The 24,831-nt window shown below is 39.7% G+C and overlaps 1 protein-coding gene across 10 annotated transcripts in view; it reads right to left on the bottom strand.

The window, feature by feature from the left end:
• The window catches only part of ERC2 (ELKS/RAB6-interacting/CAST family member 2), a 660,221-nt gene that overhangs the window by 380,227 nt on the left and 255,163 nt on the right, over window positions 1-24,831 (bottom strand). For 6 of the 10 annotated variants that reach the window (XM_048488072.1, XM_048488076.1, XM_048488077.1 and 3 more), the window contains 2 exons: window positions 23,089-23,229; window positions 3,196-3,389 (listed from right to left, as the gene is read on the bottom strand). In XM_048488072.1, the coding sequence (XP_048344029.1) occupies window positions 3,196-3,389; window positions 23,089-23,229 (335 nt within the window). Of the gene's footprint in view, window positions 1-3,195; window positions 3,390-4,102; window positions 4,133-17,464; window positions 17,501-23,088; window positions 23,230-24,831 lie in introns of all 10 variants that reach the window. The other 4 variants (XM_048488070.1, XM_048488069.1, XM_048488071.1 and 1 more) reach the window with 2 other exon arrangements.

The raw sequence follows: 24,831 nt of genomic DNA, 5'->3' as shown, positions 1-24,831 counted from the left end.
AAAAATGGCTGATGTGCAGGCATGTATCAAACAGGCTGACTTGGGGTAATGGAAGGTTTTTTTAAGTGTGTATTATCCCTGTGAGTGTATTGTTGTTCTACTCAGTGTATCTAAGAGTGATTCCGCACAGTACATTCTGTAGGGCTTGACTTGCGTCCAACATAATTTTTCTTCATGAAGTCGACGCGCTGTCGTTCCACACAGCGGCTGAGCTCATTCTTCCTTAGTCGAGCTCAGAGGGCGGGATGAGCTGTGCACGCCTCTTCCTGCTTCGCATTCTATTGGCTGCCACGTAAAGTTGGCACCTGAGCTCGATTCACCATTAATCCGCACATTGCCGAGTTCGTCTCTCCTCACCCGAGCTCAGTGGGCGGGGTCGACTCTGTGCGTCATCCACCCCTCTGCCCCGATTGGTTCCTTTTCCCATGGCGAAGTTGCGACTTTACATGCTTCCACACAAACTGGCTGGTGGACCATCATGGATCCTTAGAATATGACAGAGAGCTGTTTGAGAGTTCTTGATTTTCCTTTTCCACCTTTTTTTTTTAAAAAAAATTCAGGTAGGACCTTGAAAAATCTCACAAAGAAGATCTCACTTGGGATCAGAGTAAACAAGCAAGGAAGAGAGATGGGAAGGTTTATGGCATCTTGATCATTGTTGGCGAGCTTTCTGAAGACACCAGAGAAGCCAGGAAAGCTGCCAGCCAATGCAGTGCCTGGTCCTCATCCACCAACCAGCTGACCCATGGGCATAGGCAGGAGGTAATTGGCTCTGGGAGCAGTGGCCAGGAAGCAAGATGGATTTCACACACAGGAGCCACCCTTGCTTGGGTTGTGACTTCAGGTCAATTTGGAGCGAGATGGCAACAAGGGTGCTGGTGGGCCTTAGTGAGCTGTGACAAAGCTGCTTGGGAAGAGCTGGGTTTTCACTACCACATGACCATGTATAAAGGCCAGGAGAGAAGAGACAACTAGGAGTTGGAGCAGCAGAAAAGGAGAGCGGGACAGAGCCAAGAAGAGGAAGAAGAGGTGGGAGTCAAAAGGGAAGAAGTGGATAAAGGAGGGTAGTGGAGGAGTGGAAAGAAGGAATGGGCCAGCAGTAAAAGGGAGAAGCAGGAGCAGAAACTAGAAAAAAAAGAGAGTGAAGCAGACCACAAAGAAACATGGCACTGATCACAGGAGCCCAGAAAGCATGAGATAGCGTTCAGGTAAAAGCAACTGCGGACAGTTGTACTTTATTTGTGGCAATAAATATGTTTATCTGGGCTTCTCTGATTGGCGCTAAGTTTGTGGTGCCAAGGAAGGTGCCTAGCATATAGTTTGCATATGGTTCTCATGTTAATTATGTACATTATCTCAATCGTAAATTGAGGAACAGAATTTGCCATTTTTATAAAAACAACTATTACCAGTGATGAATCATGGGATATATCTAATAAGGCCAAATACATAAACGTCCTTGCTCATCTTCAGCAATTTTGCCTAATCCCAAAATAAGTAATTCAAAGGAAGTCTTCATAGTTTTGAGCATCTCCTGTTAACTGGTTCTTCTGTTAATTCAGTCTATGATGACTGGTTAAAGATGGCTTCATTACTGAGAAATGCAATTGCACATTTGTCTATATTGTTCTGAGAATAAAACTTTAGGTTAAAAATCATTTTATCCCTATTATTTCACTGAGCACCTCGATTTTTTTGCTTATACTTTTCCATGTTCAGTAAGTTCTATCATGAAGCTACCAATTTCTATTTCTTACTATGCATTGCACAACCTCTTTTACCACATAAAGGAATCTTGTTTTTAAATAAAACTGAGGGTTAGGTATTACACCCAATTTGATACCGGCCTTCAGCAATATATGTATTGATTGTCACCAGAAAGATCCATAGTGGGCAGTTAGGGGCTGTTTTCTTAGGTCAGCAGTGCCTCTACCTATCCTGCCAACCTTAGAGATGGCCTAGCAATTCAGTGCTAAGATAGATGCCATTCCCACATTGGCTCAGTGTTATCACTAAGGCAGAAACCTGCCTGGGCAAAAATCTCCAGCAAGCATTAACTTTCAAATAGCCTGAACCATCTTCTTAAAGCAATTAGGAAGAGACAAGCCTCCAGCCTGGGAAAACCAGTTCACACCTTGATTCCAGAACACCTGCCTCTATGAGACAAAGTGTATGCAGATAGATAACAATTTAACATTATCAAAACTTCCTTTCAGTCATTATACAACAAAGTAAATCCATCTTCTAGGTTCCTGACTAACCTCTCCAAACGACCACCTTCATCTGCATTGGCATTATCCTGGAGCTGTAAGGACATCGGTTCCACCACAAAATGTAATAATTTCCAGGCACTCCCTGAGCTTAGACCAGTGGTGGCGAACCTTTGGCACTCCAGATGTTATGGACTACAATTCCCATCAGCCCCTGCCAGCACTGCCAATTGGCCATGCTGGCAGGGGCTGATGGGGATTGTAGTCCATAATATCTGGAGTGCCAAAGGTTCGCCATCACGGGCTTAGACCATTAAGCAAGTGCCCACCTCCCCTCTTTCGGAGGACAAGAGTCACTTTTGTCCTGAGAAGGTCAGTTCTCTTAGCATGTCTAGAAGACCCAATTTTCCCTGTTAATTAGCTGCCCACCCTGCAGTCAGTGTCTAGCATTTTCTGGACTAACCCATCATTCAGTTGCAACACATGGCATCTGCTTTCACCCAGTCTCTTTGGAGCTCTCTAGCAGGTACTGAACTCTGCTTTTCTGGACCCTTTCTTCAGGATAAGGTAATCATCATCTCCCCCCCTCCCAAAAACCCCTGACCTATTCCAAATCGGTACCCTCATCTCTTTCTAAATCCAAGAACTGTGTGAATACTCTGTGTGCTTGCTTTATTTGTGTTCTTGAACATTTATTATTTTTACTTTTCCAATAAAATAGTTACATTTTTACTCCTGATTCCTCTGGATTTCTTGTGGAACCCCACCTGCATAAACTCTGGTGGAAAAGATATGCAAGGTCTGCCCTCGCTAATTCCCCCACCCTAAAAGGCCTATTTTTGGGTAACACAATCAATAAATAAAAACTTACAAAATCCTTTCTCTGTGTGGTTTAGTCCTATGTTCTTCTACATTTTGCCACCGCTCTCACTGGAGGTTGATGTAAAATGCGTTTATGAGAAAACAACAACTATGAACCATTTACCTTTCTAGTTCAGCAATTTTCTTATCTTTGTCATTTTTTTCATTCTCTACTTCCTTAAGGATTTCTAGAAGTCTGTCAACTTCAGCTTGAGCTTTGCCACATTCATCCCTGTAATAGGCTGCTTCTTTGTCAAGCTGCTTCATTCTGTCAGCAAATTCAGGGTTCATCCGTGCTTCCTCCTCAGCTTCATGAGCCTATTTAATTTTTTTAAGGAAAAAAATCACCAACATTTCAGACAGTTTGTCTCTACTATTTTCCAATACCAACTGCCATATAATTAAAGGATTTATGGGTATCCCATTCATTAACCAGTTTTTTTTTCATACCGAGTCCTGTGACATGCCATGGGGGGGGGGAGGGGAACCCATGAACTTTTGGGAGCAAAACAGCTATTTCCCACATTATAAAACAAAAATGCCAATTTATTCTAACAGTCTTACTATTGTCCAGAAAAACAATGCTGAACAACTTAATACAAACTAGCATGGTTTAATTTAATAATGGTATTAAACAATTTAGTGCAAAGTATTTGTTTTAGGGTAAGATGAGAATGTTTTAATGGACCGTTTTACCCAAAATCCTTTTTTGTTTTTGTTTTTTGCTTTTATATTTCATTCTGCCAAAACTTAGCCTGAAACATAAGAAGAAACAAGCCCCTTGCTGGAACAGCAAAAATAAATATACCTGGCAAACACATGCATGGGTGGGTGGTCATTTCACAAACAAGGAAGAATGCAATGAACACAACAGAAAACAACAGTGCAAAGCCCAATCCTGCTCCCATTAAAGCTAATAGCAGAACCCCATTAATGTCAATGAGAGCATGAATGGGCCAAAGTGTTTAAAACATTAGACTGAATAATCACACACAGATGTAAACAAGAATGCACTGCAAAGCTTAGCCTACCCCTTGTTTCCCATTATTCCTAATTGGCATCTTCAAAGAGCAGGCAGGGAGAAAACAAGTAGTTTAACCGCAGTGCACATTAAACACACATAATTCAGAGAATGCTTTTTTTAAAAAAATGAACACAAATACTTTTTAAAAGATTAAGGACATTCAGAAGAATTCCATGTCCTTCCTTCCTTTATCTAACAAATGAAGAACAAAAGCTAGATTTGTTTTTGTTTTAACAAAGCTTTTTACTTTTGGGAAATAAATAATGAAACATCTATTACTTACAATGAAGCATGCACGTTTAGTAAAAGGGTACTGCTAAAGTTTGGTTGACAATCTTTCCAGTTATTTAATCATTTTTTAAAACGTTAAATATTGAATTTAGGAAACATTTTAATTATGAAGAAAATGTGCAGAAATCAAACTGCTAGAAAAAGAACTAAGATATACTTCTGCTGCATTTAACATATTTAAGCATGAGAATAGCGGATAGATACTGAAAAACATAGCTGAATGTTCAAAATCAGGAGATTTCTTATTTTCAGTGGAAGGAGATGGTTCTACATGTCCTGTGGTCATCATGTTTGAAGCAGCCTTGAGTTTAAGCATATAATTGGAAGGGTTTTTTTCAACATAAATAAAACACACCATACATCAAAGGGTATGATTCATCAAGTGTGCCACCTCAATTCATGTTGAAGAGACTGATACATTTACCTCTGATGTTGAATAAATCATGAATAAATAATGTTGAATTCAACCATTAAAATAAATTAAAATTGAAGCTGCATTTCACTTCATCAGTACACAAACTGACTATTCAAAGCCTAAAATTTCAAACTCACATTGAACCTCAATGCTTTATTCAGAAGTGTCATTCCCTGAGGTTGGCCTGATATAGTTGCAACAGAAACAGCTTCAAAAAGTCTCCAAGGCCGTTTCCGCATGGCCAGCTGAGTGGGGGCACCCCCGGGACCATTCGCATGGACGGTTCCACTGGGTGCGGCGCCAACAGTGCAGCCTTCACACAGGCTGCACCGTCCCCAAACAACTCCTTACCTTCTCTTGTCTTCCAGAGCTCTGTGGAGGCCAGGAAACGGCTGCAGCAATGGAGGCCAGGAGGCATGTCCCCTCGCCTCCACAGAGTGCCGGAAGACAGGACTCAGAAAACAAGGAGGCTTTCATTAAGGTAAATGGCATCTTCCACCCTGCCCTGTTCAGTGTGGAAGACACAGCTTTGAAACCTTAGTATTTACCCCCCCCCATGCCCAGAATGTGTTGGCCCAGAATGGGTTGACCCAGTAAGGGGGTGGAGCTCTTTGCAGAAGACAAGGCTACCAGACTCAGACCTTGATTTCTATAAGCCCTTAACACCTTGTTAAGGTAATTGCAATATTGTTGGGAACTACTGGGAAGGTAGTTGTTGTTTTTGCTGTGTTGTAAATGTTGGAGTTTATTGTTTCAGGGTTTTCTTTTGTGGTTGTAATGGGTGAGAGTTCTGCTGGAGACCTTCATCATGTTGCAACCTGTTCATCAAGCCCTTGGAGTCTTCAGGAATAAGCCAATAACTTGCAGTAAGAAGAATTTGGACTTGGCAATATCAGTAGACTGTAAATAGAAAGGACTTGAAATGCAACTGAGACAGAATGACCTTGAATTGTAAGCGTTAAATGTTGATGTTTTAAAAAAGTGTTAATTGTAAAGAAAAGTAAACCATCTTTGTTGTTTAAAAATTGTTGTTGCAACTCCTTCCAAGTACTGCCCCACAGAACCCACAAGCTGAGGAGGTTACATTAATGGCTAACCAAGCGTGGGGCTTGGGGGAAGTGAGATTACCAAAATATAAATTGCTTGCAATGGAAGTGATGCAGCAAGTTGGGAACGATCCCCATAAAACTGTTGTTTTGTTATGTAAGAAAGTTCAAGAGATGTTGCTGTGTTAATTTTGAAACAACATGATTCTGTTTGGCAGTTGCATGAAGGAGGGGATTCCAGGTTGCAACCCCCCCCATCTCTTATACAAGCTAATTGGCTGAATTGCAACATTTGCAAACTGCCAGTGCACAGCTAAGCTTAAAGAGGGAAAGAACTACTGTTGTGCTTTTCAGATTGTGATTCACAAAATGTGGTTCCCTCCAAGTACAAGGAATCTCTGGGGAAATCATTTGTGCAATGATTTCCAAGAGTTGCATTATTAATTACTGTCGAGGACTGACCAGAATTTTAGTGGGGAGAATGCTTAACCCCCATGCCCAGAATGGGTTGGCCCAGAATGGGTTGACCCAGTAAGAGGTGGAGAGACTCAGAGCAGCAGAAAGGGCTGCAAAGGCTCTTTGCAGAAGACAAGGCTACCAGACCTCAGACCCTTTGATTTCTTATAAGCCCTTAACACCTTGTTAAGGTAAGCGCAATATTGTTGCGAACTACTGGGAGTGGTTGTTGCTTTTTGCTATGTTGTAAATGTTGGGAGTTGTGTTTCAGTGGTTTTCTTTTGTGGTTTGTATTAGATTTGAGAGTTCTCCTGGGAGACCTTCATCATGTTGCAAACCTATTCATCAAGCCCTTGGAGTCTTCAGGAGCCAGCCAACTTGCAAAGAAGAATTTGGACTTGGCAATATCAGTAGACTGTAAATAGAAGGACTTGAAATGCAACCTGAACAGGACCTTGAATTGTAACATTAAATGTTGATGTTTTAAAAGTGTTAATTGTAAAGAAAAGTAAACCATTTTGTTGTTTAAAAATTGTTGTTGCAACTCCTTCCAAGTACTGCCCCACAGAACCCACAAGCTGAGGCTACACTTGCTCAGGGAGCAAGGTTCAAAAGCGGCATCTTCGCGCCGCTTGGGGTGGCGAGGCCGGCACTGCTGCAATGCAGCAGCGCCAGCTGTGCGAACACCTCCCCAAAGATGGTTTTTTTACTGTCTCTGGGGCGCTGTTATCCACCTGTGTGGAAACAGCCCAAGATTCCGTGATAATTGGGGAGGGAGAGGAGTGTCATCAGGGGTAAGAATATGGACATTCTTTGGAAAACTCCTTGAGTTCTGAAAGTTCTCTGTGTTGGAAGTAAAGAATTTTGTGCTGCCTCTTAACCTCAGACTTCAGAAGAGCACTTGTCTAGAGATTCAGAGAGATAGAAGTGTCAAGACTCTGGGCATCCTTTCTGTACTGCTCTGACACTATCCTTTGATATATAGAACAATAATCGTAGGGACACTTCCTTCCTGCTTCTTTTCACACCTCCACTTGCATACACATTTCTCCATCTTGCAACTATGAGAACAGAGTGCAGGTCCTGTATCTCCCTCCAACCTAGATTAGGAAACGATGCCCCATTATAAATGGAATGCTTACCTTGGGGCTTTTCACTGTGCAGTGAGGCTATAGTGTATCTCCTTGCATTTTTCTGTTTACATGCGAGGAGGCACTCACTGCGCAACTTGTCCGCTGAACTCTTCTGGGTCTGTTTTTTCTTGGTCTCTTAATTCCACCCATCAATTCACTCTTAAAAGCACAGAACTCATCACACCAGGTAGTCTCAAGATTTCTGGCTTTGTAAAAGTCTTTAAACTACTGTTACATCGATATTGCTATTATAGAAGTTGTATCGATATTTTAGCCGCTTCCAAAAACCAATCCCACTTCCAACTGAAAGAGGCAAAGTAATTTCCTGAATCAAACACTGCTGAAGAAGGGGAACATGTCATGCAGCTGATATTCTCTCCCCCTCCCCTCCCTCCCCCCACACGTTCTGCTGCTGCCACAGGAGGAAAGAAAGGCTTGTTATTTCAATATTCCTGTATTAGATCTATTATTATTTCAATAGATCTAATATGGTACAAATGCCTGAAGTTGAAGTAAAGCTTTAAAAAGCAGTACAACCACCTCATCTGCTCTCTGCTCCTGTAGTGCATGGGGGGAGATTCACACCACCCCTAGAAAAAGGGGACTGAGTGCATGGGAACATTGGGTGCACGGTGGGACCAAGAACTCCCTGTTATTATTATATTGAGATATATTAATATAAGAATTTAGAGGTCAGTGTGTTTTGGATAAGCCCAAGTGGTTGAGCTTCTTTTCTTTTACTTCCACTTGCTGGCTCCCCAAAGATGATGGTAAGATAAGTAGGAAGGAGCTGGCAACATGGAAGGGGAAACAAGCGGAAAGGCATAGACAGCAGTGCAAGGGAGTGGGAGAGGGTAGAGCTAGGTAATTTTGCTCCTGGAACAAACAGAAGCTGTGCACACTAAAGTCTTGTGCTCTTTGCTACATTACTAGATCTAGAAGCTAACTGACTCTAGATTCTTGAATTCCAACATTGTATGTAACTCTTAGGATTCTGCGCAAAGCCTAGAACTAGAACTCAACATATTCTTATAGATGAACTGACTCTATAAAGGAAGCCACAGTCCCCAGTTGGCAAAGACTGGAGCAAGACTGTTAACAATAGAACATTTTGGAGGACATTGATTCATAGGGTTGCCATGAATCAGAAGCGACTTGATGGCACTTAACAAACGCATGCAACTTTTAAAAGTTCTATATGATGTATTTAAAATGTTAAGTGGGATGAGGTTCATTTCACAAAATGAAATAACTCGGATGAACAATAAGCTTTTGATTCTTAATTCAAGATACATTCACCACTAGCATCCAAACTTCCAAAAGAATTAGCAATTATTCATATCAACTGAGCTTCCCTATAATATTAAAGTAATTTATCTGAAGCAGTTAAGCCCAAGTGTCATGGTGTCTATCTTCAAGCCCACTAAGATAAAGAGCAGGCTTTAAAAATATGTATTGTTGGCAGTGTTGTGAACTAGAGGGAGACTAATATTTTATGGGAAAATGTGTACTGGAGATTGGTTTAACCGTGTTGTACTTAAACTATTGTTCAACAAGTTGTTTTCTGTACAGGTAATGCATAGGCCAGCCACACAGAGAATATCCTGGCAACAATAGTAGAGGAGGGGACATTTTCCCTCTTAGAGCCTGTGGAATGTTGTTTCCCGCGAAAACAGTTATGCTCCAAGGAGCAGTGCCTCTCCACCCATTGAAGAATACAAAGAGCTCGCAGAGGGGCAGGAGGGAGGGAATGTATGTCTGCACAGAAGACAACTTGAACATCAGCCACAACTAAGTACAATCCTGTTTTCCTCTTTGATCTGCTGTGCAGTCCCACACAGATCTGGACTTGTATTTATATTCCCAGAAGAATATCTGATGAAGGTATCAGAAGATTACCAGATCAGATCTCTACAGAGACAGTCTGTGGAAGATGCTTAAGCGCTTGTGGAACATGGTCAAAGAAGAATTTGAATGTATATCCCACTTTTCTCAACTATATGGTGTCTCAAAGAGGCTGACAAACTCCTTCCCTTCCTCTCCCTACAACAGACACCTTGTAAGGTAGGTGGAGCTGTGAGAGTTCTAAGAGAACTGTGACTAGCCCAAGGTCACCCCATCCGGCTTCATCTGTAGGAGTGGGGAAACAAGTCCAATCTATCAGATAAGAATCCACTGATCATGTGGAGGAGGGGGGAATCAAACCCAATTCTCCAGATTGGAGTCCACCTGCTCTTAGCTACTACACCTCCCTGGATTTCCAAGTAGACACAATAATCCAACTTGATCTTAGTACTAATTGCAGAATCAATCCATCTGGACCGTTAGAGATGATGCTACTTTATTTTTCAGGGCCCAGCAAAATAAGTGAGGACATGCAGATCTTTCCTAAATTAATAGTTTCTTTGTAAACAGAACAAGATAGCCCTCTTAACATCTAAACTATGCAATGCCCATTCTGCATCAGAAAAAGGATGTGGGAAACAACATGGGAGAGTAATGTCTTGCTACAGATGGAAGACAGAAATCACCTCAGGATTTCTAGAAAGATGGCTTCCAAGTGAAACTTGGAAAGGACCTTGCCAATAAGAGAAAAAGGCCAGAGTACTGTAAAACTTCCCCATTAAATTTAAAACAAATTCCTTTTAAGCAAAGGGACAGTACTTTCTATAATCTATGTGGACAGCAACATGAAAGTAAGCATCCTGGAGACATAAAACAAACCAGGTATTTATTCATAACAATTGTAAAACAGCTGAAAGCATAACCATGCAAAAATAACTGATTCAAACTATATAAATCTAAGATGTGATGTTTCCTCTCCATCCTCTTTATCAACAAGGAAAAAACATGGGAAAAAATTGGAACTGGTCATTAGGGAGGCAAGCCTGTTGAACTGTCCCTTTGTTTAAAAGGAATCTAGTGCCCTATTAGGCAAAATGTGTGGTAACAGGGATTCAAGTTGAAAGCCACTTTCAGTAATAGAAAGAACCGAAGGATGATTAATAATTGTGTGCTGGTGTGATGTGAACCTTGCCAGTTTTTCAAAACATTTGACTCCCTCACACCTTCAAGTCAAGAAGAGGCTCTCTGTGGCTGTTATAAGTCCTTAGAAGTTTGAGAATGCTGACTAGGCTTGGGTCTGGGCCCTACTTTGACTGTATTTCAGAGAAAGACCACTGTGATTGGTAAGGCAGTTGAAAGTGGAAATAATACTTCTGACTGTGGCACTGCTGATACTACTGAGGTCTCAAGAAGTATCTGCGCTTATATTATGTTACAGCAGATGTAATTCCCAAAGATTTATCCATCTGTCTGTTCTTTTTAACCTGTGTCAACATATCATCAGTCTCAACAGAGAATTACAATGTGTCTTCAATCTTGTATTGAATGTCATTTGGCAGCGCTATCATTCATAGCCATACATGTCAGTGGATAACAATGGACCAAGCATAGGTTTTGCAGATGAATCAGTCACATGTCTCCCTAAATTAATTTGCTGCCTTGAGAGGCATGTGCTTTCTGTCGGAATTAACGTGGAAAGGGATTTTTTGGCTTTTGGGAGTATCTCAAGATAAGGTGTCAGCTTCTCCTTTAAAAAAGGTGGTATCTACCCTTTATTACCTGTCAAATTGAAAATCTGGGATCTAAACCAGAGGAGGAATACAACTTCTTCACAATAGAATTCAAATTCCTTCTCTCATTGTCTCCAGGGATCATAATAAGATCGCTAGTACTGACTTGGCTGCATCCCCTCAGTAATAATTGAGGAGGGCGGAGGATGGGTGAACAAGAAAGAGAACAGAGTTACACTTACCTGTAACCACTGTTCATCTTCCATCTTCAGTGTAGCCGCACACTGGGACCGTGCGAACAGGCCTGTTCCCGGATAGCAGTTTTTAAAGCTTCCTAGGACTCAAGGCAGGCACTCCACCCCTCCAGAACTAACACAACACCTTTCTCCCACTCAACATTGCCATATGCTCAGGAGAAGCAGAATCCCTCTACCCTCAGTTCTTCTGTGTCTGCCGCAAGCTTCTCAATGCCCAAAGGGCACCTACTACCAGATGATAAGGCTCACAGTGGGGCAGGAAGGATGGAATGTGTCCACACAGAAGATGTAAATGAACAACAACTGCAGGTAACTGAAATTCTGTTTTCATCTTTTGTCTTCAGTGCAGATTCACACTGGACCTACTCACCAAAAGGAGGTGGGGTGGCACTCTCACAGGAACAAGGACTGAAGTACATCTTTCCCAACATGTGCATCTCTCCTCAATTGCATGTCCAACACATAATGTTTCACAAACTTGTCCTCAGCTGACCAAGTTGCTGCCTTCCAGATGTCTACAAGTGACACCCAACAATGGAACACAGCCAAGGAATCTTGTGCCCTGGAGGAGTGGGCCTTGATTTCAAGGCAGGCAAAACTTACCCTTAGCCAGGTAATAAGAGTGGATCACAGTTACCACCCATCTAGAGAGGGTTCAGGGAGAGGCAGCCTTCCCCTCACTAAAGCCCAAATAACAAGAGAGTTGTCAACTTTAAACTGTTTGGCTCTATCAAGGTAATTTAACACTACCCTTCTGACACCTTATGAGTCAAGGGCTTTTTTGGCTTTAATCGAAGGGAATGGAAAACACTGCTAAAACAACTTCCTAAGCCAGGTGGAATTTAGAAACTACTTTGGACAGAAATTCTAAACTAGAGTGAAGAACTATCTTTTCAGTGAAAACTCTGAAGAAAGTAGGTTTGACCCTATGGCCACCAATTCACTCATAATTCTTATGAGACTGGATTGAAACTCTGCTTTCCTTCTGGGATCAATTTATTATTATTATTATTATTATTATTATTATTATTATTATTATTATTATTATTATTATTATTATTATTATTATTATTATTATTATTAATTCAATTTCTATACCGCCCGATCCCCAAAGGGCTCCGGGAGGTGAACAACATAATATATAAACAATAAAAAGGAGCAAATCCAGTAAAATACAAACATAGGCTCCGTCAATAAAACATCTTAAAATACATAAAAACAGCGGCTAACAATTAGCAAATTAAACAAGAGGCGTCCAGGATCAATTTAAAAACTCACCCCAAGAAGGGGGGGACGGCAGGCCCCTCAATATGAGGAGCTCTGTTGTACCAGTGCCAAAGCAGGAGCAGTTTTATTAAACACAAGGTTATTCTTAATAGCAAGTAGCTTGTTGTTCAAGTTTTTGGAAGTTACAGCATAAGGCACAAATATCAATGTTCTAACTCCCTATGTGGTCACTCCCTTTCAATCCTCAAGTCATATCAGAACTTCTCCAACCAAGTGAATTAGTCCCTTCATATATTTTAATGGAATCTAGGAAAAAATTATGTCAGATGGATCATATCTTTGCCACCAAAGGCACAACACCACTTCAAATATGTCAATCAAGTTTTTTTTATCATCCCACAAATTATTCAGTGAGCATAGTTAAGAGTGAATGAAATATCCTGTTGACTTTATCATGCCATATCCAAACTGTAATGACATCTGCAGGTGAGGTTCACAAATGACTGTGATGCACTCAATAGTAGCCTTTCTGTTCCAATTTCAATGCATATTATTTACTTATTATCACAGACACCACTACCCTTAGATACTGCAAAGCCTGGAGATCTTCATTGATAGGTTTGCAGTACATATCAAAGTAGCCTAGCCCAGAGTTGCCAATTCCAGGTGGATCCTGGAGAACTCCTAGAGATATGTTATCCTGGAGAAAATGGCTGTTTTGAAAAGTGGCTATAAGGCATTATATCATGCTGAGGTCCCTCTCCTCTCAAACCCTTCCCTCCTTAGGCTCCATCTGTCCAAGAATATGTCCAAGAATTTCCCAACATGGTGTTCGTTACTCTCAGAGTAGTACTGCCCATGGGGACATGGGGTATCCCGTGCGTCCAGGCACACGCCATTTTGTCACATGGGGGAGCATCAGGCATCGACCAGGTCCCTGCACCCAGCCTCTCCCACAGCGCAGCAGCCCACCTGTTGGCTAAGCTGTTTGCTGAGGCTGCAGGCTGGCTCCCACCTCCCCTGGGGAGGGAGGCTGGGGGAGCAGGACCCAGCCTGCAGAGAGGCCGGGGGAGGTGGGGCTTGGTGTGGGCAGCCCAGGTGGGCACCGTGGTGGCAGGTTGGCCCAGGAGCCAGAGTGCCACCACAGTGCCCATCCAAGCTGTCCCCGAACCCCACCCTTCCCCGGCCTCCCTGCTTGCTCCCGTAAGTGGGGCATGAGGGGGCACAGGCATCCGGTCATGCCCCCAGGCACCATTTAGCCCCGGTATGCCACTGGTTACTCTAGCTCAGTTATTTCATTTTTCTACCATCTATAAGTGGTGCATGAGGTTTGTGAAGAGCTAAGTTACCTGCACCAGCACTGCTATATAAAAGTATGTCCTAAGGGTAGGTAGGAAAAGCTGATCGAAGACTCCTGCATTATTTTAAAACATTGCTACAAAAGTTCATATATGATTGACTACATAATTATTTGTAGAAACAAAAGTGAAACTATGCAACTATTAAGGGAGAGTTAAGGATGACTGTAAAAGATCATGTATCATCTAATATGCCTATGTCTTATAATCATCATATATGAATTGCCACAATTAATACTATTTTCTATTCAATGGAAATAATCAAAAACAGAATTTTAAGCTCTGTAAATGCACCAGACCTTGGCTAGCTTACAGCTACTGAATTCTGAAATCCTATATTTTCAGAGTTTAAAGAAATATCTTCATGGGATGACACTTTTAACAACTATATATTACTGACAGAATAAATTTCATAGACTTATTAGTCAGTTGTTGAAGAGTGGATTCCTGAGCCATATGGGATGGAAATGCATGCACAATTGTGATGACACTGTTCTGCAGTTGTCACAATCATAAAAAACAAGTCTGGACTGTCTACATTCCCAATGACGTCTCTCTCTACATGCTCCTATACACAGGAGGGATCACATGGAGAAAACCAATTGGACAGCTGACATATATGAATTCATCTCATAAATCTTTGTGCTATTTAAACACCTGTTTTTAAAAGTTTTATTGAGCTTTAATTAATATGCCTCTACATTTTTTTCAGCAGAGTTTCAAATGATAAAACAATTTGCCTGTTTCAATGAAGAGCTGGTTTACCCTAGTTTGCTTACCACAAGTTATTTTTGTTCATATCATACCAAACGTGTATACATCAATGTTATGGACCCAGTTGTGCTAAATATACATGTTTTACTTTTAAGCATGCTACAGGAAACATTTGTTCTTTTACCCTTAGCGCAGATCGGTAAGAAAAAGAGTACACCATGACTAACAAGAAGCCAAATATCAATATGACTAAAAAATAAAATGAGAAAGCAGAAAGACACATGCAAGAAAATACTTTAGATAGATCCTTCAAATTGTATTGATCAATAATATAAAATCTGTAGCTGTTAGTTTAAAACTGGGATTGACTGGAGGCAACACTTCAGAATAAGCCTCCTTACTATTTTTGAAGTTTTAAACTACTTTGAGAGATTGCTTCAAGATTTATTGCTTATTATCATGCAATTTCCATAAAATAGGTGACATTTACTCAGTTTATGATGAATTCTAAGTTTTTATATATGCATATATGCCCACATGAAGGAATATCATTATATAATAGGAAATGCAAAATAAAAGGAAATATTTACAGCACTCCCTTAGAGTTGTGTGAATCTTGCTGACCACAAACCTGACTTTAAAAAGGGTGGAAGAATCATGTTTGTTCTCTTGTTTGTCACAGATTGATTTTTGCATGTGGCAATTGGAAACACACCAAGGAGAGATGCTGTAATAATAGCTGTAACTGTAAATGTAAATAATAGCTGTAACTGTAAATGTAACATTCACTTTTCTATGGAACTATCCGAGACTGGTTCCAGTCTATAGCCATAGTAAGCCAAAATACTTGGATTTAAATTAATAGGGTGAGTTTATATTCATCTGGTTAAAACTCAGGAATTATTGGATGAGAAATGAAAGCCAGAAAAAAGCTAGGACCAAAAAAGATTGGGGTGGGGGTGGGGATAGGAATAGTTAGGATCAGCTCACAAAGGGTCTACAGGTCATACCTCCATCAAAGTGCTGGAGCAAGCATTTGGTCACACATTTTCTTAAGGCACATGACAAAACCTCCAGTGTAAACTATAATGTGAGTAGGCCCAAGTCAGGCAGCCTTTCAGTAACAAGAAAGGCAAAATTTCTTGTGTTCACATTGATAAAGATTCACATTAGAGGTACTATACAGGAGGACACCCTTAAAGAGCATGTTGTTAGATTTGGTGTTATAGCTATAAATATTGCTGTATATTTTTTTAACAATGGGGGAAAACCTTGGATACAATAAGGTAGAAATTATTACACATGGATTGAATAGGTCAGCATGTCCTTGCCCAGAACCTGATTTATGTCATGCGTATTCAATGGCTGCAACAAACCTACAAGCTGACAATGAAGTACTGAATGAGCTCATTCTGCATCTAACACCAGCAATCACTTACATTTGCTGTTTAGCCAAACATAATTTCCTATAGATTTTATTTGCTTTGGTCAGAACACAAGATATTGGTAATCTGCCTAAAACTGCAAACTGGACACACTCATAACCAAATGAAAACAACATCCATGTAAAACATATGGCAAAATGGAGATAACATCAGGTTTATGTGAGGACTTAAAAGCTCTCTGACAGCAAATGTAATTACAACTAATTTTTAAATAAAAATGTACATTTTATTAGACATGGTCTCTCCTCACTAGATATTAAATTTTCATTACAACACTGAAATTACTCAAACACACAGAAAAAGGAATTCTTGCTTGGAGACAAGCCATGTCTTCATATGGCAATTAAAATATTAAAAATATGTAATTTGAAAATACAGGCTATTAAAATAGAGTATTACCATTATAAAAGGGCAGAAGAACTATCAGTATTAGTTTATATGTTTCATTAAAAACCTGAAAACAGATTTCATTTGTGTGTGTGTGTGTGTTGATATTGCTGAAATTAAATATAATCATTCGGGGGGAAATATTACAATACCTGTGATTTTACCTGTGCTGACTGAAGCATTAATTTTTGTATCATTGGCTCTGGCCAATGAAAGGTTATACCTTAATTTAATTGGTTAATCTTTAAATTGACATCTGATTTATCAACCAGTGTGCTAAAGTAGCTAGTATGTAAGACTATGGATTGTGGGAGTCCAAGATTCAAATTCTTGTTCATGATGTTCATCAGATGATCTTGAACCAGGCACAGTGTTTTGGTCTAACCCATCTCACAGGGCCGTTGCAAGTATAAATTAGAAAAGAGGGATACCACGGATGCTCCACCGTCGAAGAAGGGTGGAATAAAAATGTGGAAGATTGTTTTAATAACCTGTTTTAAAATTGAAAGTTTTCATTTAAATCATAAATTGATGCTAAACCATGATTGTTAATTTTATTTCAGCAACACTTTAAAGGCTGCTATATTATGAATATTGTACACTAAACACAATTTATCTAACAGCTGCATTAAAATCAGCATACGGCATACTTAGAAAAATTCAAACACTAACAATCCTTTCTCAGTTTTAGTTAGAACTGAAATAACATTCCAGAGATTAATTTTAATTTGAAGGATCCAGTAAAGTACTCCATGAGAAAAGCATTAAAATAACAACAAAGCCTGATACTTGCATGCTTTTAAAATATAATTAAGCTGTTGGGGACCTGAAGGCACTTCAGATTTGACCATAAGCATATTATTAACCCAAATGCTAATGAAAACCATTCTGTATCTTTTTAAATAAAATGGGCTTCAAGTCCACAATGCTCACTTATTTCGACATAACACAAATTAGGTCATCATAGTGCTGCAAAGCCCCACAAAGCGAGAGCACAACATGTTGTGAGCCAATGGATCCTCATGCTTTAATATGTTATAGTGTGCACTTTCTGAACAGACTTACTGGATTGTACATCTGATTGAACAACTGTTCAGCTTGCTACATTGCAAAGTTGGGAAGAAGTGAAACACAGACAGGAAAAGAAGGAAAGATCCAGGAAAACAGTATTAGCTCAGCAAATCCAGCGCATTTGCACAGAAGATCTTGGATTATTTTTTTTGAAAGAGAAATTTAAGTTTCTAAACATTCCTTAGTGAAAGTGAGAGGCACTGGGGAAAAATAAATGTTTACTTTGGCCCCTAAAAAAGAATAGTTGGAGTAAGAAATCCAAGGTTTGTGTTACTTTCCCTTTCTCAAGTGAAACAACCCATGAAATACAGAAAGCTGTCCACTTTTGATGATACATTAAGTGCTGCTCTCTAGCAATGAATCACTAGAAGTGCTTTTGGCCAAGACTGCAATTTATCTCCAAAGCTTCAAAGATGGTAATAATAAAAGATTAATTAAACTTTATCATTAAATTTATAGCCTTCCTTTCATATTAACACAAAACTGCATTTCAGTTTTATTTGAGTTCTGAACAGTACAGCTTGGCAACCAGTAGTGAGGGAATCTAAGCAGCAGCGAACAAAAGACAGCAATTCTAAAGTGCAATAGAATATAATGGAAACAATACACATACGCCACAAGCTATAAACCACTTGTTCCAGAGCAACGTGCCTGGAGTCCCTGTGGAACTCCTCTAGGACAACTCCAGCATTAGTGAGTTAAACAGTATGTCTGTGATTGCAAAACCACAACTTATAAAGAAGATTTATTAAGACCACTCCAGAACAAGTGGATTACAAATTATAGTCATAAACAAGGAAATTCCAGTTGCTTCTTCTTAATTAGTAATGGAAAATATATAATGAACATTCATAAGTGTTTTGGCACAACAATACTAGAAGACATTTTCTCTTAGAATTCTCATGTATTTCAAATCATAATCTCTGTTTTGTTAGGCCAGGATACAAACAGCTCCATGGATTTACTCAGTGCTTCCAAGGGTGCATTTCCTTCTTGACAGCAGCTCCTCACACTGAATTGGAGGTGCTTCAAAAGATCCCTTTGACTTGCCAGAGTAGTTTTTCCCAATTGTAATGGGAAGGGGAGGCCTCAGAAGGCACAGTGAAACACTACCGTGACACCTTGAGACTCACCTTCAAGACTCATATCCATACCCACTGGTCACGATTCAGAGTCATAGTAAAGGAGAATTTAAAAAATCAGCTTTCTTCAGTTTTTTTCCCTAATATTTCAAGTAGCAGCATAGTATACTGTGATCAAATAAGTCGTGTGCTTTATTTTTCAGGGCTTTTGAAAGTAGTTTCTGTATTTCCCATTATGGAAAAGTAACTGAAGTATAGGTATCATACTGAAATGCAATAAAGCATGATGAAACTTGAAAAGAGTTGTAATTTGGGTGACCAGTATATACCATATCAATTTTCTCTATCTCAAACACATAAAACAGACAAAAACAAACAGGAAAAAATTAAAGGTGTTAATAAAATATCATAAATAGTTAGGTGCTGTTGTGGGTTTTCCAGGCTATGTGGCCATGATCTGGTAGTTTTGGTTCTAATGTTTCACCTGCATTTGTGGCTGGCATCTTCAGAGGTATATCACAGCAAACACATACTTCTGAAAATGTCAGTGATAGATGCAGGCAAAACATTAGGAGCAAAAACTGCCAGACCCACAACAGCCATTGATTCTGGCCGTGAAAGCCTTCATAAAAAGTTAGCTCTATTCTGCCCCACAACCATAAAAGCCAACTAGACTATAACTGTTGTCCAAAAAGCAACTAGAACCAGCTATAATTACAAGGCTAAGAAAGAAAATGAGGTTCTAATGCTTATTTAAAATACCACTTATTTAAAATGATGCTGAAATTCCAAAATGTACATAGAAAATAAAGGGTCATATTAGATTTGAATTTCTGAATTTCAACACAGATATATATATCCGTGTTGAAATTCAGAAATTATATATATATAATTATATATAATTATATATAATTATAATTATATATATATAATATATATATGGAAATGGTCACCATTACAAAGCTATGCTGGCATCCAGTTAGATGCCAGCGTGAAGGGAGGGGGGATATCCAGGGAAATCCTGGATATATATATATGGAAATGGTCACCATTACAAAGCTATGCTGGCATCCAGTTAGATGCCAGCGTGAAGGGAGGGGGGATATCCAGGGAAATCCCCCCCAGACTTTCATGTCATGTGCACCTGAACCCCCATGGAAGTCTTCTGGGCAGCTGGGGATTTTTTTTCTTTTTTTTCTGCCTCCCTGAGCCACCTGAAAGCCCTCTGGAGGAGGCGGGGCAGCAAAGCAGCTGTGTCATCCATGGCCATCTTGAATTTTTCATGGGGTTATAAGTCAACCTAAAACTGACTTCTATCAAAATTGAATCAGGTTGTGAGAAGAGCTTGAACTGCAGCTTACCACTCTGTATCATGGGGTAAACACAGATAATATATCAGGTTACTTTTAAAACCATCAATATGCCTTGATCAGGCTCTTCATTTTTTATTTTAAGTCGTATGATCAAAATTCTTCAATTTTCATAGGCGTTTTGGAATGATCCATTATATGCAACTTTCAAAAGCAAGATTTTAAAATTACGCCTTTTAAAATATGCTTTTGAAGCTTTACCTATTTCTCCATTTTAACATATATTGCAATTCTATTTGTCTTAATTTCTTGATGTATTACTACTGTGGAATGCAATTTTTTTAAATGCTATATATAAAAATGTCTGCCTTTATCAGCCAAATGCCTGAACATAAAGAGTGGCCAAACTTTAAATTTGCATATCCAAACCGTGGTCATTTTCTCGCACAGTTTTTGAGTTTTGGCTATAATGTAATAATCTTACTAAAAAAATGGGAATTAAAAATTAATGTTTGGAGTTAATTATTATTAACAATATATGTTTTTGTTCAACTAAATCTCCCCACTAAGTTGTAGTTCTTGCTGTGAGGAAGCACCTGGTCTCCTTGCAAACCAGGGAATATACATTGCATTTATGATATAATAAAACTATTATGTTTTTATGCTTTCCTTTAGTAAGCCTTTGCATTTTATTCATAAGCAGCATGTTCCTTTTAGCATATAAAAAAGAGGTTGAGGCTTTTAAACCTGTTTATTTTTCCATGAGTAAATGATGTGTTTATACCTATAGTCATAAAACACCGGCTTAGGATTTCAACTAACTCTAGTAGTACAGTTCTCAGTTTTAAGTGACAGTGCAGTAGAAGATATAAATGATTGCCCAGAATTTTTACAATGTATATACGTGCATTTTATATAGTTGAGTTTATAATATTAACAGCATGGTCCCAAAAGCAACACCTGGAACTGAGGCAACACTTTTTATAACAAAAATTTTTCTAACAATATTTTGTCTTCATTACATTTGGGAAATCCAGGACTCTCAAGCATCTAACACTGAATCTGTGTGTGGGTGCTATTTATTTATGGGTAGTGCAATCCCGTGGTGCGGGGAAGGCTGTATCAAACTGGGTATGGCACAGCAACGCCACCTGCAAGGAGACTTGTGGCGCAGCCAGCAGCTGACAACGATGCTCCCCCTTCCTCCATGAAAGCGGTCTATGAAACATAATAAGCTGCATTACCAATTATGCTAGTGCAGGTGGCATTTACCCCGGCACCAGGGTCACGCTTCTCCTCAGCCCTCCCCCCTCCCTCCCAGTTTTTTATTGCATTTTTAAGTTACATTTCCACACAAGGTCCTGAATGTGGTTTTCACTGAGAGATAAAGAGAGACAATCATAATCTAAACCTTACGAGATGCTTTTAATATAGACACCAATGGTATGCAAATTTGTATGGAAGGAGGTACAGAGTTTAACTGCAGCACACACCCACCATGAATTCCTAGCCCACTAAAGCTTGTATTTGCATAATTGATATAGATAGTAATAAATGGAATGGCCCTAGGTGGACGACAAAGCTGCAAACCCACCCACAGATGAGGTCCCTTGCATACTTAACTTAGGGGACTTATTATGCAGAACAAAAGGACTTCAGAAATGAACCCCGCTAAAATGAAAAAATGCCCTTTTCAAAATCTCCTGACCAGGATTGAAAATGCTGCAGGAAAAATGGAATACTGAGAGGAGCTGATTGTCAGTTAAGTGGAAGAGAACTCAAGCTTATGAATGATTTAGATCATTCTGGAAGAGAAGATTTTTAATGAGAGGAATTCTAAATTGTTAGCTCATTTCCGCCCCACAACCACGCACACTCGCAGACCTAAAAATTTTCAAAATATTATTTTATGGTGATATTGATCGGCTATTTTATCTAATATTCCATTACATCAGGAATATCTGGAGTTGCATTCTGAAGTTCTTTATTTTACAAATATTATTTCTTTAAATACTGTACAACCCACCTTGAACTTTATATAATCAAGGTCTTTAGAAACATACATGAGGACCTTATTGCCAGTTTGGCACATGTTGTACAATCAGTGTCTACTTCTGCCTGCATAACTTGTGAGGCATCTTGCACTGTGATTTTGTTGAAACTAATGTTATCATTCAAAAGTAAAGTGCAGTAGTTAATCACATCTAGAAAACTAATCTATAAACACCTGTTCAAAATAATATGTGGGACACAAAACAGGCGTTCTAGAGACTTCAGTGACAGTTAAAAGTTCTTAGTTTGGCCTGGAATGTGCCCTTGGTTTAAATGGTAATAGGAATATTTACAAGGTGTGGAAAGCAACATGATGCTGAAAACCAATAAATATGTTATGATATTGTGTGTTTAACAATGAGCACATACAGTACTAACTTGACACAGGAAAGAGGAACAATGTATGGTAGGAATGTATTAGAAAATTTTAACACTAGTGACTAGATATTGGCTGATTACTCACAGCCAGCTCTTGCCACGCTCTAGCACAAAAAGGGCTCCCGCAAGAAGCACAGGCAAGACAAGAGGAAGTATGTCGGGGCAAGAAATCTTGCCCCAATATACTTCCTCTCTCATAACGTGGCAGGAAGCAAAGGACATTGGGACAAGAGATCTTGCCCCGATTCACTTCAGCTCCCAGTGGTCTGCTTTAGGTAGCACGACTGCTTTAGGTAGCACGATAAATGTGGTTAAAGATGCTGCACATCCAAAATTGTTTCTATATATTTTCTGAATATAATTGCTGATGGACACAAAGAAGAAGAAATTGCTAATAATACATAGTTTTGTTTTAGAAAAACATATGGATACTTTAAGTTGATGCACAAAGAAGATCTCAGATTGCAACATATTAAGCTACAGTTTTTGTTAACACTAGAAGCCTTTATAGCAGAAGTCTCCAGCCTATGGCTTTCCAGATGTTCATGAACTACAATTCCCATCAGCCCCTGCTAGCATGGCCAATTGGCAGAGCTGATGGGAATGGTAGTCCATGAACACTGGAGGGCCATAGGTTGGAGATCCCTGCTTTATAGTAAAGGTCTGCTGCATAATATTGCAAGCATTTCCAAGAATTTATGATTGTTTGGACTTCTATCAGATAATTCCTCCTCCCCCCTCTTAAAATAAAAATATATATTTAAAGTAAGAGCTGTTGTTATTAGATGGCAGTTACCTTTTTCAGTTGTGCTTCCAGCTTACTGCATTCCTCCTTCTTTTGCTCTATGGCTATTTCTAAAGACTTTAATTTGGAATCTCTTTTCAGCCCTGCTGAAGCCAGTGATGATGCATGCTCTTTCAGATCAATTAAGCTGGACTAAAAATATATGAGAAGGACAAGTGAAAGAGAAGGTTAGCAGTTAACCAATTTAATCTTTAGGAAATCTTTCACAGCACTTCAGATGATGGTGCATGGTTTTTATGCCCAATAAAGGTTTTTTTGTATTGTATTGTATTGTATTACCTCCATTGAAAAATACCTGTGCTGATATATCTGAGTCTATGAATAGCAAGCAGTCATAAATCAAAGACTGCTTTGAACCTTGTGCTCATTCCCTTCAGGTCTGGACTGTCAGTGCCAGAGAATGGAAATCACAGGCACAGAGAACCTCTGCATCTCCACTGCCCACTGTCTTGCTGTTGGTCTAACCGAAGGAGCACAATTGGCCACATAAATACATTCATACTTCACATTGCACCATGCTGAGAAACCCTGGGGTGGTTCTGCAAAATTGAATAGTGCTCATACATAGTGGGTTTGCTGCTTCCATCACAGGCAAAGTAAAACCTGGAAGTAACAGTGTTCCAGCTGCACAATTTCCACACAACACCGAGACATCGATGATTCCAATTGTCAATGATGCCCATCAAGTTTATCACATGTGGTCAGGCCCAGACACTACCAAAAGCAATCTTCTATGCTGTGAATTTCCATGTGGCTAATAAATGTGATAAATAAATACATAAAATTCTAGAGATTTGAAAATTCATTGGAACTCTTTCATTTGTTTGCAGTGCTCATATATATTGAAAGAGCAGACCACAGAATACTCTGAACACATCATCTCAGGCCCGCAATAGAAAGCTCCTCCCAAATTCATTCTACAGTCTTAGGGTGAGTCATCATGGAAAGCTTTTTCACAATGCATTGAATGCCAGTGACAAAGAGTCATTGCTTTGTGTGCTGTCCTGCCATTGCTTCGTATAACTAGTTGCCAGGAGCATGAAACACAGCACAATGATGTCTGGTTGAACATTATATTACCCTGTTAACTAAGATTATAGGGAACAGAAACATTGAACTGAAGCAGTTCCATGTTTCTTGTGATGACTGGTTCTGCCCTAGTTCTTTAGTCTAAGGGGACTTGCCCCCATAGAATACATCCCTATGCCACATTAGGTTATATTTATAGCAGTCAGAAAATAACTTTTAAAAAAAGATGTCAATGGTATCAAAGGTGAGAGCAAACCACTTCCATGACTCTCAGTAACATCCCAGCCTATATATTTTGCTGGTCTTGAGGTAGGGAAGGCCTGCAGGAATAATGACTCACAACACTCTATAATGTGGTACAATAACTGACCACAGCTTGTTTCATTGGTTACAGAAATAAGGAACAAAGCATGCAGCATAGGGGACATATCCGGTCATCAGGCAGCATGCTTGCTGAACCCAACACAATGCCTCTCCCCCAGCCCAGATGCTGGGGGAAACCCGGAGCAACAAGTCCATGGGAGCCATCTGGGTGCTGGCAGCTGAATGGAACGCAACTTACTGCTTGGGGATGTAGGCTGACTGGCATCCCCACCTGGGCATGGGCACAAGGCCTACCACACCTCCAAGGCTTCTTAGCAGAGGCCCCAACAATGAGGAGGCAGGAGTGCAGGCTCCACCTCCCCCAAAAGGATCAGTCCCCAT

This window comes from Sphaerodactylus townsendi, linkage group LG03, assembly GCF_021028975.2.
Source record: "Sphaerodactylus townsendi isolate TG3544 linkage group LG03, MPM_Stown_v2.3, whole genome shotgun sequence".
Taxonomy (NCBI): Eukaryota; Metazoa; Chordata; class Lepidosauria; order Squamata; family Sphaerodactylidae; genus Sphaerodactylus; species Sphaerodactylus townsendi.
This window is presented reverse-complemented; position numbering and strand designations above follow the sequence as displayed.